Source organism: Papio anubis, chromosome 13, assembly GCF_008728515.1.
Source record: "Papio anubis isolate 15944 chromosome 13, Panubis1.0, whole genome shotgun sequence".
Classification (NCBI taxonomy): Eukaryota; Metazoa; Chordata; class Mammalia; order Primates; family Cercopithecidae; genus Papio; species Papio anubis.
Genome location: NC_044988.1, coordinates 79771332 through 79787237, shown reverse-complemented (window position 1 = coordinate 79787237; position 15906 = coordinate 79771332). Strand labels below are relative to the sequence as shown.

Sequence of the window (15906 nt, the reverse complement as noted above, 5' to 3'; positions counted from 1 at the left end):
AGACTAAACCAGGAAGAAGTTGAATCCCTGAATAGACCAATAGCAGGCTCTGAAATTGAGGCAATAATTAATAGCCTACCAACCAAAAAAAGTCCAGGGCCAGATGGATTCACAGCTGAATTCTACCAGAGGTACAAGGAGGAGCTGGTACCATTCCTTCTGAAACTATTCCAATCAATAGAAAAAGAGGGAATCCTCCCTAACTCATTTTATGAGGCCAACATCATCCTGATACCAAAGCCTGGCAGAGTCACAACAAAAAAAGAGAATTTTAGACCAATATCCCTGATGAACATCGATGCAAAAATCCTCAATAAAATACTGGCAAACCGGATTCAGCAACACATCAAAAAGCTTATCCACCATGATCAAGTGGGCTTCATCCCTGGGACGCAAGGCTGGTTCAACATTCGCAAATCAATAAACATAATCCAGCATATAACCAGAACCAAAGACAAGAACCACATGATTATCTCAATAGATGCAGAAAAGGCTTTTGACAAAATTCAACAGCCCTTCATGCTAAAAACGCTCAATAAATTCGGTATTGATGGAACGTACCTCAAAATAATAAGAGCTATTTATGACAAACCCAAAGCCAATATCATACTGAATGGGCAAAAACTGGAAAAATTCCCTTTGAAAACTGGCACAAGACAGGGATGCCCTCTCTCACCACTCCTATTCAACATAGTGTTGGAAGTTCTGGCTAGGGCAATCAGGCAAGAGAAAGAAATCAAGGGTATTCAGTTAGGAAAAGAAGAAGTCAAATTGTCCCTGTTTGCAGATGACATGATTGTATATTTAGAAAATCCTATTGTCTCAGCCCCAAATCTCCTTAAGCTGATAAGCAACTTCAGCAAAGTCTCAGGATACAAAATTAATGTGCAAAAATCACAAGCATTCGTATACACCAGTAACAGACAAACAGAGAGCCAAATCATGAATGAACTTCCATTCACAATTGCTTCAAAGAGAATAAAATACCTAGGAATCCAACTTACAAGGGATGTAAAGGACCTCTTCAAGGAGAACTACAAACCACTGCTCACTGAAATAAAAGAGGACACAAACAAATGGAAGAACATACCATGCTCATGGATAGGAAGAATCAATATCGTGAAAATGGCCATACTGCCCAAGGTTATTTATAGATTCAATGCCATCCCCATCAAGCTACCAATGAGTTTCTTCACAGAATTGGAAAAAACTGCTTTAAAGTTCATATGGAACCAAAAAAGAGCCCTCATTGCCAAGACAATCCTAAGTCAAAAGAACAAAGCTGGAGGCATCACTCTACCTGACTTCAAACTATACTACAAGGCTACAGTAACCAAAACAGCATGGTACTGATACCAAAACAGAGATATAGACCAATGGAACAGAACAGAGTCCTCAGAAATAATGCCACACATCTACAGACATCTGATCTTTGACAAACCGGAGAGAAACAAGAAATGGGGAAAGGATTCTCTATTTAATAAATGCTGCTGGGAAAATTGGCTAGCCATAAGTAGAAAGCTGAAACTGGATCCTTTCCTTACTCCTTATACGAAAATTAGTTCAAGATGGATTAGAGACTTAAATGTTAGACCGAATACCATAAAAACCCTAGAGGAAAACCTAGGTAGTACCATTCAGGACATAGGCATGGGCAAAGACTTCATGTCTAAAACACCAAAAGCAACGGCAGCAAAAACCAAAATTGACAAATGGGATCTCATTAAACTAAAGGGCTTCTGCACAGCAAAAGAAACTACCATCAGAGTGAACTGGCAACCTACAGAATGGGAGAAAATTTTTGCAGTCTACTCATCTGACAAAGGGCTAATATCCAGAACCTACAAAGAACTCAAACAAATTTACAAGAAAAAAACAAACAGCCCCATCAAAAAGTGGGCAAAGGATATGAACAGACATTTCTCAAAAGAAGACATTCATACAGCCAACAGACACATGAAAAAATGCTCATCATCACTGGCCATCAGAGAAATGCAAATCAAAACCACAATGAGATACCATCTCACACCACTTAGAATGGCAATCATTAAAAAGTCAGGAAACAACAGGTGCTGGAGAGGATGTGGAGAAATAGGAACACTTTTACACTGTTGGTGGGATTGTAAACTAGTTCAACCATTATGGAAAACAGTATGGCGATTCCTCAAGGATCTAGAACTAGATGTACCATATGACCCAGCCATCCCATTACTGGGTATATATCCAAAGGATTATAAATCATGCTGCTATAAAGACACATGCACACGTATGTTTATTGTGGCAATATTCACAATAGCAAAGACTTGGAATCAACCCAAATGTCCATCAGTGACAGACTGGATTAAGAAAATGTGGCACATATACACCATGGAATACTATGCAGCCATAAAAAAGGATGAGTTTGTGTCCTTTGTAGGGACATGGATGCAGCTGGAATCCATCATTCTTAGCAAACTATCACAAGAACAGAAAACCAAACACCGCATGTTCTCACTCATAGGTGGGAACTGAACAATGAGATCACTTGGACTCAGGAAGGGGAACATCACACACCGGGGCCTATCATGGGAAGGGGGGAGGGGGGAGGGATTGCATTGGGAGTTATACCTGATGTAAATGACGAGTTGATGGGTGCTGACGAGTTGATGGGTGCAGCACAGCAACATGGCACAAGTATACATATGTAACAAACCTGCACGTTATGCACATGTACCCTAGAACTTAAAGTATAATAAAAAAAAAATGAGCTCATCTTAGTCACATTTATCTTTGAAATAATATATTTGTATAAGTAAAGGGTCTCAGTATTATTCATACCAAAAATTAAAAATATTGAAATAGCATATACCACATACAAGAAGCTGTGGCTCTTGGGGTTTGTAGCAAATATACTTTGCTGCCTTATTTGTTTTTTATTTTGTTCTACCTTAGTCAAGAGGAAAAGTATCTAATGACATATAAAGGTAAAGAACTATAAAATAATTTTTTAAAGCTTAAAAAATAATATTTAGTTTGTATTTAAAATTTAATTGGGAGTTAGTACCTAATAGGAATCAGATATAAGGGTTCTTCTTCCAAATATGTACTTGAAAATCCATATGCAGTAAATGGAAATGCTGTAGGTTGACACATATGCATAAATGTCCCCTTGAAAGAAAAAGAAAAATACAGGATATGTCATAGACGAAAGTCTAACTTTGCTTTTCAATTTTATTTTTGTAAATGTTAGTTGTCCACTGCCCTGCCCTGAAGCCTCCTGAAAATGGTTACTTTATCCAAAACACTTGTAACAACCACTTCAATGCAGCCTGTGGGGTCCGATGTCACCCTGGATTTGACCTTGTGGGAAGCAGCATCATCTTGTGTCTACCCAATGGTTTGTGGTCCGGTTCAGAGAGCTACTGCAGAGGTATGCAAACTGCCAATTTACATTGTTTATTTATTGTCTTGCTTGATTTAAGCTCTGGTAAACCAGTCAGTTCTTCATTTCTTTTTGGATTTCATAGACCCCACACTACAGAAAGAGAAAAATTATAGGAAATTTGAAATCAGACCTACCAAGTTCAATTGACCACATAATTGTAAACTACGCCATTTATATCCCTTTTATGAACAAGCAAAGAAAAAGTTTGCCTGAGAAGTAAATGGACAGGTTACCCCAAACCTCAAATTTCAAGCCTCCAAGACATGGTATAAAGGAGAGTTTAGAATTATCGGAGTGGAAACTTTGATGCCTCCTGGAATTGTAGGACTTAAGGAATCACGTAAGCATCCTGCAACAAGAGCAGTTAGCCAACTTGTAATCTCCAGCCTTTACTTCGGCTGGTCGACCTGTTATAGAAAGTAGAGAATTTGTCAACGTGAGAGCCCAAGGAGCCTATTCAGGCCAATAGAAAGTGGGCACCACCAATAGAATCTGAGGCTCCCATGTCAAATACAGAGAAGCAATAATAATAATAATAAAAATATGTAGTGCCTCAATCTGCCTCCACTTGCCATCTCCAGGACCTACTTTCCTACTTCTTACAACTGTCACACAACCAACTTCCTAGGATTTTACAAGTAGGGTTGGAAGAGGAGGATATTTAAGAAAAGGTAAGAGTGGGGCAAGCCAAGGGACTTGAGGACCTCCATCAGAATCCCTGACCATGAAGCTTCTCGGTACAGTATCTGCTCCCTACCTACAGTTGCCAGGTGAAACACGGGATGCCAGTTAAATTTGAATTTTTGATAAACAAATAATATTTTAGTACATGTAGGTCCCCTTCAAGATTTGGAACCAACTTATACTAAAAAAATATTTGTTGATTTTCTGAAATTTAAATTTAACTGGGCGTCCTGGGTCATCGGTTTGTTTGTTGCTAAATCTGGCAACCTTACTCCCACCACATCCCCTAGTCATTTTTTGGCAGAACACTTTGCTGAGGATTTGACTGCTCCAAAACCCTACAAATCAGCTGGATCACTGGTTTAAGATAAGTAGTTCTGTCTTCTGGTCTTTTCTTGGCATCCATATCCATAAAGTAGAACCACCTACTCATGACTCCAAGATCATTTGTGAATCCCAGGAGACATCTGTGTTGGTACCAATTTATTAGGTACCAATACTGAACTCATCTATAAATGTAAATTGGCCTACATGGTATCCCCAAAAGACAAGGAAAACTGAAAAGAATCGGCAGATTGAACAAAGGAGACCTGACAGAAAAGAAAGAAAAACGCAATCACTGAGATTCAAAGGCAACTACATTGCTAAAATAAGGCCAGGATTCCAAGCAATGAAAGAAATTTGAGAGTAAAAATATGTATTCGAAGTAAAAAAAAAAAAAAAGTTACTGACACGATGAATGGACCTAGTCAGAAGTCAAATTAATAAATTAGAAAACCAACTCAAGAAATTCATTTGAAAGTCCATCAAAAAAATTCAGAGATAAAAATATGAAAGAATAAAGTAACATGAGAATAGTCACAGGAAGTAGACTCTTTTCACATGAGGAATCCAGAGAGAGAACAGAATGGAGGAGATGTACCAGTAGAAGATCTAAAGATATATCCCCGAACTGAAATTTTGAAAATATTCACAACCCAAATCTTGGATATTCAATTTAACATTACTTAGTAAGTGCCACAGAAAAATATTAGAAACAGATTTATGTCTGGAAATAATCTTAGTGAACTTTCTGAATGCCCTAGAAAAACAGAAAACTGTGTCCCTTTCATAGTTAGAAACAACACTACCTACCAAGGAGAAAGAATCAGATTAGCCTTAGGCCCCTTTGTTGGCCATTCTCAATGTTAGAAAATAAGACTATGTTGCCAGGATTCTGAGGGAAAAGAATAGACCCTAGATTTCTAAACTCAAGCAAGCTACTGTTCATGTGTGAAGGCAAAGGAAAGACATTTTCAGTCATGCAGCCTCAAATGGTAAAAAGCCACATACCATTACTGAAAAAATGAATCCTTGAAAACTTGTAAAATACATTTTTGTGAAGTCAATAGTTCTGAGTTCTGTGTAAAATCTTTACCCCTTCTTCCAAATACCTTATGGTGGGGCATGGGAAATACTACATTTTAACTTGCCACTCAGTAGCCTTCCAAAGAGAAGTAAGAAAATCAGAGAAGACTGCCCTTTCAGGATAAGGTCTGGCCCCTGCCTGTCGAGCCTCCACCCTCCATCACCAACCCTTGTGTGTGTGACCCTAAAGCTGTAAGAAATAGCCATGCTCTCTCAGGAAGCCGGCCCTTTGAAGCTGTTCCCGCAGCCTGGTTCTGCCTTTGCTCTGGGTCCTCTCAACCTCCACTGCTGCCAGCCTCCTCCTCCTGAATGGGATGACCTCTACACATGCATCTGCATATGCAGACCTACCCCCACCCCTCATTGTGTTTCTTATGCTATGTGTCAGGGTCAGTCAGGGAAGCACAGTCACCATGCATGTTATGGGATGAGAAATTTATTTCAAGAAATGGAGCTTACACAATTTTAGAAGGAGCTTGGAAACAGAAGAGGAGTGGGAGGATCAGAGGAGTTCTTGACAAGTCAACTTGAGAGCCTGCCCAGCTTTTGAAGTGGAATTGCTAAGGAGAAACTCATGGAAGGCCTAAGAGAAGCTTTACTTCTGTGTAGTTATGTTTCTGTGGCTCTGCAGCCAAGAACCTTGCAATGAACATGGGGCCACCACTGGTCATGGGATCAGCAGTGGGGACGTGGAATGAAGGCAAACAAGGGCAAGCTGGAACCCCCTGGGTGTTACTCCATTTTTCTATCACTGACTGATGACAATGACCACTTCCTCACTTCTGCCTTCCAAAATCAAGTCCACGTTCCTCTTTTGATCAACCCTAACTTGGAACCACAGTAAAGGGATTCTGGCAGACATATTTCCCAATGTAACTAATTTGTCGCAATACAAAGTGCCACACTTTTATTGGTAATTAACTTGTCTACCTCCTCTGCTAAACTGAATTCATTATGAGCACAGAATGTACTTTTGGCCCTCAATCATTGATGATACCTCTGGTGAATGAATGGAAACTTGAATTTAAAAAATACAGATATCGATAAAGGTATACATTGATGTACATTGATAAATACAGTATATACATTGATGACCTGCTTCTGTCATTCATATTAAAAACCATGCATGGGTGTGATGGCACAAGCTTGTAATCCCAGCTACTTAGGAGGCCGAGGCAGGAGGGTCACTTGAACACAGGAGTTGGAGGCTGCAGTGAGCCATCATTGCACAACTGTCCTCCAGCCTGGGTGACAGATTGAGACCCTGTCTACAAAAAAGCATGCTTGTTCTCTTTCATGTAATTTCAATTGCAATTCCAATATAAATAAAATAATTTAAAGCAGAGTAAGGAGAGATGCTACAATTCAACTTCACCACCAAAGTTACTGCTAACCTACCAGTATACAAAGTTGTACTGAATGAAGGTACTTACCCAGGTCCTTACAATTTCACTAATGCTCAATGTATTTAGTTACATCAGATATTGTTCTATGAAACACATACCATATTTCACTAAATCTGAAACACATTTTTAAAAACATTTTAACATCTCTAAAATGGAGATGCATCTTAAAATCAGTGGCAGTAAACCCTTTAATTGGCATTACTGTTTCTTTGTTAGTGGTACATAAAATAATATTGTGTCTTACAATGGGGGATTCAGTGAAATATGGCGGTTAGGTAGGAATTCATTTCTGTTTCATGGGGGTAGTATGGAGAAAGTAGTATATTTTTACAGATTTAATTATAAGAACAGTGAATAATTTTAGTTATATTACACCTTCTTAAAAATATTTGTAAGATTGAGGCAGAAATGGAAGACCTGCATAAAATCTAAAGACTTTTACAAATGTCATGTTACATTGTTAATGTTTTTGTGGATGTTGACTAATAATTGGTAAGCTTGATTCTCATTTCTCCTATGCACTTTTCATAAAGCACTTATACTCATTTTCAGTTTCATCTGAATTCTGCATTTCTTTCTAAACAGGAAAGGATTCTTTTGTGGTTTCTCAGTCTTAACTAAATAAACCTGAGAAAAAACGTTCAACCAATGAAGGTTCAGTAATAGATACTATCACAATTTGGAGACTAACAGGAAGCACGTGCCTGGAAAAAAAATCTGATTACTCTTTAAGATGGGAACCAGAGTAGCTTCTTACATTATCTACTACAAGTAGACTGTTCTCTTAAAAGTCTAAGTTGCTGTTTTCTAAAAAGACCAAATAAATATTTAGGGATTGTGATAACATAAATGTAAGTCAAGAAATATTAATTGTAGGATTTTTCAGCTTGTTGAAATGAAAAAAAAATAAGTTGAAAATTCTTTAAGAAATGTGTTCCTATTAAAATGATATTAAGTGTTCATTCTTGAGTGAAATGTTTAAGGACTAAATAGGAATCATTGTATATGCTTTGTTTACACTGGGGAGCAATGGAAGTTTATTAATACCAACATCTGAGAAGCAGTATAATTTGCATCTGTATGAGGCACCGACTCTAATTTATTATTTGGTCTCAGGTTAGGAAAGCTGGAGTCATCTTGGCAGTTTGTTGAAGCCAAAACATTGTTTAATATGGTTTTCCAAATTTTATACATCAGAATTTATCTGATTCACCTTTTAATCCTATCTTACACTTGGCATTGTGATACACATGAAGGACACACTCAATAAAAGTCAAAATGCGGAAGACAAGATGTTTCCATGCACTTGGTAGACACAATAAAGATTCTATTTGTATAATGGACACATTCAGGAAAAATTAAAACATGGAAGGCAAAATGTTTCTGATCATTTTTTATTAATACTTGACTTTGGTCCAAACTATTCCAGGGATAAAAGAGGCTAGGACTTATTATTTAATCTCTAATCTAACTCTTGCATTTTCTCTAAGGAGTAATCGATCCTAAACTTTTATTTAATGCACGTAATATTGATGCTCTGCTGATTAATATAATTTGAATGGGTTCATTGTAGGATAAATTCAAACAATGACTTCAGTTGAATATGCACTTGAACATTTTGCCCCCAGCTTCCTTTCCTGATATTTTAAGGTTGTCTTCAATGTAACTAAATATATGCATGGTATGAACAATTGGCAAATGCAGAAAAGTAGAAGAAGAAAAAATATATCCCACCCGGAGTCTCAACAAAATTCTTGAGTCCCAAATGTTTTGTTCAAAAATCTTTAGAGATTGTTGTAAGAGCTCTCCGAGAGGAAACCAAACTTTATTCTTTTGCAGAGGTTATTTCTGTCTTTTGTACAATGCCCGATGCTTGTAGGATTCTATCTATAATCTATCAAGATTAATATATGTCCCCATCATTTGGCATATTCAACAGGCACCGACTCTTTTTTCCTCTCCAATCTCTGTTCATGACTGGAATGTGCATGTCTTCTGACTGAGAGGGTGCATTTTCCATGGGTCTTGACAGCTCCCCCATCTTCCTCTTTCTTTTTCCCTGGTTATTCTTTCCCCTCCCCCTCCCCTACCCTCCTTTCCTACTCTGACTTCCCCTTCCCCTCACCCTGCTCTTCCTCTTCTCCTCTCCTCTTCATCTCCTCCACCTATGTTTCCCCTCCCTTTCTCTTTCCTTTCTTCTCCCCTCCCTTCTTCACAGCTTTTCCTTTCTCCTTTACACTCCTCCCTCCTTCTCCTGCTTGGAAACCCTGATTGGAGAGAATCTAAGTTAGAACTAGAGGAGAAGTGTAGGACAAGATTATAAACTCTTTCTAGAGGGTTTTCTCTAAAGAGGAGAACACGGAACGTGATATATCAGAGGCTCCTGGAGAGTATGGGAACTGATGGAGTTAAAGCACTTGAAGGAGTGATCCCAGAAGATAAGAGGTGATTGTCAGAGACTAGGAAACTTGGATTGGTGACAGCGAGGTCTAGGGGGCCTGGCAATGGTAGAAGCTGAGATAAGGTGAAGGATATGATCGTTAGAAAAGAGATCATTCTGTAGGCTGCCTGTTCACTCTGATGATAGTTTCTTTTGCTGTGCAGAAGCTCTTTAAATTAGATCCCATTTGTCAATTTTGACTTTTGTTGCCATTGCTTTTGGTGTTTTAGTCATGAAGTCTTTGCCCATGCCTGTGTCCTGAATGGTACTGCCTAGGTTTTCTTCTAGGGTTCACATAGCAAAGACTTGGAGCCAACCCAAATGCCTACTAATGATAGACTGGATAAAGAAAATGTGGCACATATGCATCATGAAATACTATGCAGCCATAGGAAAAGATAAGTTCAAGGGACATGGATGAAGCTGGAAACCATCATTCTCAGCAAACTAACACAAGAACAGAAAACCAAACTCCGCATGTTCTCACTCATAAGTGGGAGTTAAACAATGAGAACACATGGACACAGGGAGGGGAATATCACACACCAGAGCCTGTCGGGGGGTAGGAGAGCTAGGGGAGAGATAACATTAGGAGAAATACTTAATGTAGATGATGGGTTGATGGGTGCAGCAAACCACCATGGCACGTGTATACTTATGTAACAAACCTGCATGTTCTGCACATGTACCCCAGAACTTAAACTGTAATAAAAAAAAAAAAGAGAGAGAGAGAAAAGAAAAGAAGAGATCGGGAATATAACTCCAGGATACTGGAATGATCATTTACATAGATAGGGAAGTCACTAAGGTGTGTATGTATGTGTGTGAGAGAGAAGGAGAGAGAGAAAAAGGAGAGAGGAGAGAGGGAGACAGAGAATTTAAAAAAGGATATTGGATATATAATATGATACTTCAAAGGACCTGGAAGTTTTTAGGAAGGAAGGAGAGAGAATGATGTGGGAAGACAATCAGGAGCAACAGAGACACCTCCTCACCTCCAGTCCCTGTTATAGAAGACAACACGATTTTTATTAAGGCAATCAAGTGAAGGAAAAGTAGCTCAAAGGGAAGTTTAGAATATGAATTGATTTACTGAAACCCACCGTTATTCCAGAAGGCAGGTCCAAGGGTCTGTGGGGATAGATTTGGAACACAGCTGTATGTGGATGACCCTGGTGGATGAGAGATAACTAGGGAGCCTTGGACTTTCTAAGAGATTGCCATCAACAGGAATATAGGAAATGATGGAATCAATGGAATTGGACTCTAACATACATTGTTGGGTTTGAGTGGGCAGTTGGAGACTCTTACCAGGAAAACTCAGAGCACAGACATCGTTTGGGAACCTGCAGAGGCTGGAGCGGCGTGAGCGCTCTCCGGTAGCTTCTCTGATGTAGTGTTGAGGACAGAGACTCAAAGGTGGCAGAACCGCGGAAATGCAGATTTCTCTGGATAACTCGTGGCACTTTTTCTGATGGTGATGTTGAGGCTGGCTGAGGTATGGGGGCGTGCGTTTTCAGCATCCACAGTTTAGCGAATATCCTTCCTACTGTTTTCTCATGGTGAATTCAAAGAAGATGAAGAAAACCATGTCACCAGTTATGCCTGCTCACTTCTCTGGCCAGGGGAATGTGCTCCTAGATACATGCTCTACCCCTGAGCACATTTGGAGCACACACACATCCCATGATCCAAGAGAGGGGAAAGATCTTTCCCTAAAAAATTAACAAAGGAAAAGTTAATGGATGCTGGGCAGATGGAATTAGAAATTGTGTATAGCTGGTATCAAGGACCTAAATAACAATGTCTTAAGCCAATTAAGGGTTCATTTTTCTTTTAACTAAAAGGACAGAAGTAGGTAATCCAAAGTTGGTGTAATAGCTCCACTGTCATCAGAGACCCAGACTTCCTATGCTTTTTGCTATACCATCATGGTGCATGATATGTTCCCATAGTATCATATACTTATACTCTAGTATGCTGGGCTACCATTCCTCATGTCTGTATTGTGGAAGAAAAGGAGAAGGGAGCAGGGAAGGGAAAGAAGTACTCTCTCAATTGAGACAGCCCCCTTTAAAAAGCTTTCCAAGAAGCCCTGCTCAATCTCAGCTTTTTCTTATTGGCTTTCATTAGTTGATGCGGAGGTGGACAGTTGTAGTCTTCTAGCTGGGCATATTACTAAGCTTAATAAAACTGGTGAGAATGGCTATTGGGTGGGCAACTATAAGCCTCTACCACAGCAATAAAAATAAACAAACGGATGTTAATGCGTAATTCGAGATTTGCATCATGAGCTATGATTGGCAGGAATATTTGTGGGAATGAGAAATAAAAAAGCTAGAAGAACAAGAGTTGGGGTTGGACAGTAGATTGAACTGAAGATTGCAAAAGTTGGGCACCTTTGCAGAAACTAACACTATTAGGAGGCCTAGGATATGCCCATGAGGTCTAAGAACCAAGTTGATCATGAACCTGAAAACTCTGTCCTGGAAAAGACCACTTCCTTTGTTGGAATGTTGCCTGAAAAATCACAGGAAAGGCCCAGCTAGGAGTATCAGGTACCTCCCTTTTGTGATCACATCCAATCTACAGTTACCATCTTCCATGTAGGGCCAGGCCCTTCAGACAGGTTAAGTTTCCCACTTATGGGCAGAGGGGCTGCATGCTGTGATACTATTTGGGCAATGCATTTGGTAAAACATGAACTTTCAATTGTCCCGTAAGAACTCAAAAACTGGTGGTGTATTATGTATCGTTTGCTATTTTAAGAAAAGAAAATTGTCTTGTTTACACTGTGCAGGCATTGCTAAACTTGTAATTATTATCTTTATTCTTATTTAGTAAAATTTGATCTAATTGCTTTCATTTTATGTAGTAAGAACATGTCCTCATCTCCGCCAGCCCAAACATGGCCACATCAGCTGTTCTACAAGGGAAATGTTATATAAGACAACATGTTTCATTGCCTGTGATGAAGGGTACAGACTAGAAGGCAATGATAAGCTTACTTGTCAAGGAAACAGCCATTGGGATGGGCCAGAACCCCGGTGTGTGGGTAAGTTTCTAGAAGGTATAATGCCTTGGGTGATTCATTTCCTCTGCTCTGATTTCTCCAGTATTCTGTGAAGACCTAGAACTAAACACTAGCTGGTAATGAGTATAAATACACATCCACATGTACAGGTGTAGGTGTTATAGATACAAAAACAAATGTGTTGTCTTACTCCTCTCCCCTAGTCAAGGAACTTCTACAATGAATTCTGTTGTCCAACTCACAGAAGTTTATACCTTCAAATGACCATGTCTTTTTTCTTAGTTTTAATTGAGGCCAATTTGGATGGATTTTTTAAAAATGCAAATGCCTCATCATTCCCTTGCTTTGTTAAACGTGTTTTACATTTATGTTATTAATGGAAGGACAAAATTAGGAACTGGTGAATCTTTAAAATTGCTTTATTATTACACAAGAACAAATAAAAATAACTGAACATTCAACTGAAAAGTTAGGAAAATAAAACAACTGCAAGGAAAATTGAAAGAAGGATATAACCAGAATTGTTTAAGTAAATGAAAAAGAACTCTCAGAATTGTTTAGGTAAATGAAAAAGAACTATCAAAATTGTTTAAGTAAATGAAAAAGAACTATAAAGGGAGAATGGATGCAGTAGAATAGTTAAGAAGCAAAGCTTTAAATGAAGTAATAAAATAGAATTTAAATTATAAGTAAGAAAAATTCAAAAATAGAATTTTTCTGGCCGGGCAAGGTGGCTCACGCCTGTAATCCCAGCACTTTGAGAGGCTGAGGTGAACGAATCATGAGGTCAGAGTCGGAGACCAGCCTGGCCAACATGGTGAAACCCTGTCTCTACTAAAAATACAAAAAATGAGCTAGGTGTGGTGGCAGGCGCCTATAATCCCAGCTACTCGGGAGGCTGAGGCAGGAGAATCTCTTGAACCCGGGAGGTGGAGGTTGCAGTGAGCCAAGATCGCGGCACTGCACTCCAGCCTCAGCGACAGTGCAAGACTGTCTCAAAAAAATAAAAAATTTAAAAAATAGAATTTTTCTAAGAAGTTTCCATACCATATAGTTTGGCCCAAATAATGGAAAGCCAGCCAATTCATATTCTTGAACTATTATTATTTCATTGTCAACCTGACAATTATTACCAAAAAAAGATAGAAAATTATAGACCAATACATATAACTGTAAAAGCAAATATACTAGCAACCCACATTGAAAAAAGAATAGTCAGCCAAAACAAGTAAAGTTTATTCTAAGATTGCAAAAAGGAGTTAACATTAAGTAATCTATCAGTATAATACATTACTTCATTATAGCAAATTGGAAAAAAATTGTACAGTTGCTTAGCAGAAGATAAAAATTCATTATTTAAGACACATTTTCAGTAAAATTTTTAAAAGCTCATATTGATATAACTCACTTAATAAAAAATGTCAATCTGAAATCTGCAGCCACTTATGGAGAAACAATATAGACAGTCTTATCAAATCTGGCAAAAGAAAAATGTACTCACATTGTTTAGTACTATTCTTAAATCTTTAGCTATTGTAAGAAATTATGAGATTAGAGATACTGGGATTCAAGATCGTCATCATTTGTAGACTACAAGCCTGCCCCTCCTCCCCCCTCCAAGAAATAGAATGAATCTACTAATCAATGAGAGGTCATTAAAGTCACAAGAATAGCAAATATATCTGCCAGCAGAGATTTGAAAAAATAAATAAATAAAAATAAAACAAACAGCTTTTCTATATACAATGATAAGCAGAACATATGGTAAAATATGACATTCAAAAGATCTATGGAAAATATAAAATATGTCAGAATAACCTTAAATAGAAATGTGTGGAACCTGTATTAAGCAAACCAGAAAAATGTTACTGAGAGATGAAAATAATATTTTAATATTTATATAAAATGTTTTCAAAATGTTAAGTTCTTTCCAAATGATGTATTTTTATAGAAATTATTTATATTAATTTGTATATATTTACATTACTACATAATTTATATATTATATATTATAATTCTATAATTTATATATTTATATTAATTATATTAATATCTAGTAACATTTATGTTAAGTTCTTTCCAAATTAACATAAGGAAAGAACACATTACATATATATGTATTGCATATACATGTAATACATTGAATGCAAACTCATTCAATAGCCTAAAAGGGATTTTCTTTTTTGCCCTTCTTTTGGAATTAGGGATTGATTCTAGGATTCATCTAGAAAACTGTTATAGTGAAAAAAATCACTAAAATCAGTTTGAAAAGGAAGATTAATAGGAATAGTAAATAGAAAGTAGCTCTAGCAGGTTTTCAAATCTTTTTTAATCTGCAAAGATTAAGAATATGCAAGGATTACCATACAGATCACAATTAAGGAAGCATCACAGGTCAGTTGAGGGAAAAAATGATTTCTTTAACTGATCATAAGGGAAAATTGACTAGCTCCTTGTGAAAAACAGAATAAAATAAAGTTTTCTGTATGTTTTCAATTCACACTGAACACTGAAAAAATATCTTCATAGATTTTAAAAGATAAAGTAAAAGTAAAACCATTAAAACCTAGAAGAGAATCTGTTTAACATATGTAAGTGAATGCTGACCAATCTCAGAACTTACTAAGCATAAAAGCAATGGAAATACTTCAAAAAGAAAAAAACTCAGTAGATTAGACTATATAAAAGTTTAAGACGTGTTCACTGAAAAGTACCATAAACAAGCAATAAAAAAAGAATAAAATCTTCAACAACTTTGACAGCCAAAAGGATAATTTTCTTGCTTTATATAGGGCTGGCCCTAAATAAAGGATACTGAGTCTCACATTGTCATTATATTCGAACCACAAACTTGGCTTTGATTTTCCTGTTGATCAAAGTAGACTAGGAGCTCTGGACAGGCATGCAGTTCACACTGTGCAGAAATAAAGAGACAAACCATTTCTCAGGAAAAAATGGCTTTTGCTGGCACAGTTCGGAAGGAAATTATTTCACGGGGGAGGTATGATAGTGGAGTGTTTAGTAGCAAGTAAGTTTTGCCACTTACTTGCGTGGTGACCTTAGGAAAGTTACTAGCGTGCTCAGTTTTTGTGTGTAAGTTGGAATACTTCTTACAACATATAATTAAATAAGTCAATACATGCAAAGTGCTTAGAATAATGCCTGGCACATAGTAGGTAGTGAATAAATGTTAGCCATTTATTCAACTATTCTAATAACATGGAAAATACAGACTAAAGATGTGAGTAATGCTGCCAGTAGATTCTCTACTACAAAAAACAAATGTGCGTATGGGTGTGTGCACGTGCTGCCCCCCTCACATACACTCCCTGTATTAAGTCCTAGCCTTGATTTTTCATTCTATCTGCATTCTGCCTAATTCATCTGCTATTCTTTTTCTGTGCTAAATATAGCATTCAAGGTCAAGGCCCTAAATACAACACAGTGATTTTAGGAAGGCTATTAGAAACTTTTCTCATTATATGCTTGCTTAAAAATAGCACCAAAAAGC

The 15906-nt window shown here is 37.6% G+C and overlaps 1 protein-coding gene across 2 annotated transcripts in view; it reads left to right on the top strand.

Moving 5' to 3' along the window:
• The window catches only part of SVEP1 (sushi, von Willebrand factor type A, EGF and pentraxin domain containing 1), a 225022-nt gene that overhangs the window by 64986 nt on the left and 144130 nt on the right, over nt 1–15906 (top strand). For both annotated transcript variants that reach the window (XM_031654388.1, XM_031654387.1), the window contains exons 5-6: nt 3230–3409; nt 12237–12416. In XM_031654388.1, the coding sequence (XP_031510248.1) occupies nt 3230–3409; nt 12237–12416 (360 nt within the window). The remainder of the gene's footprint in view (nt 1–3229; nt 3410–12236; nt 12417–15906) is intronic.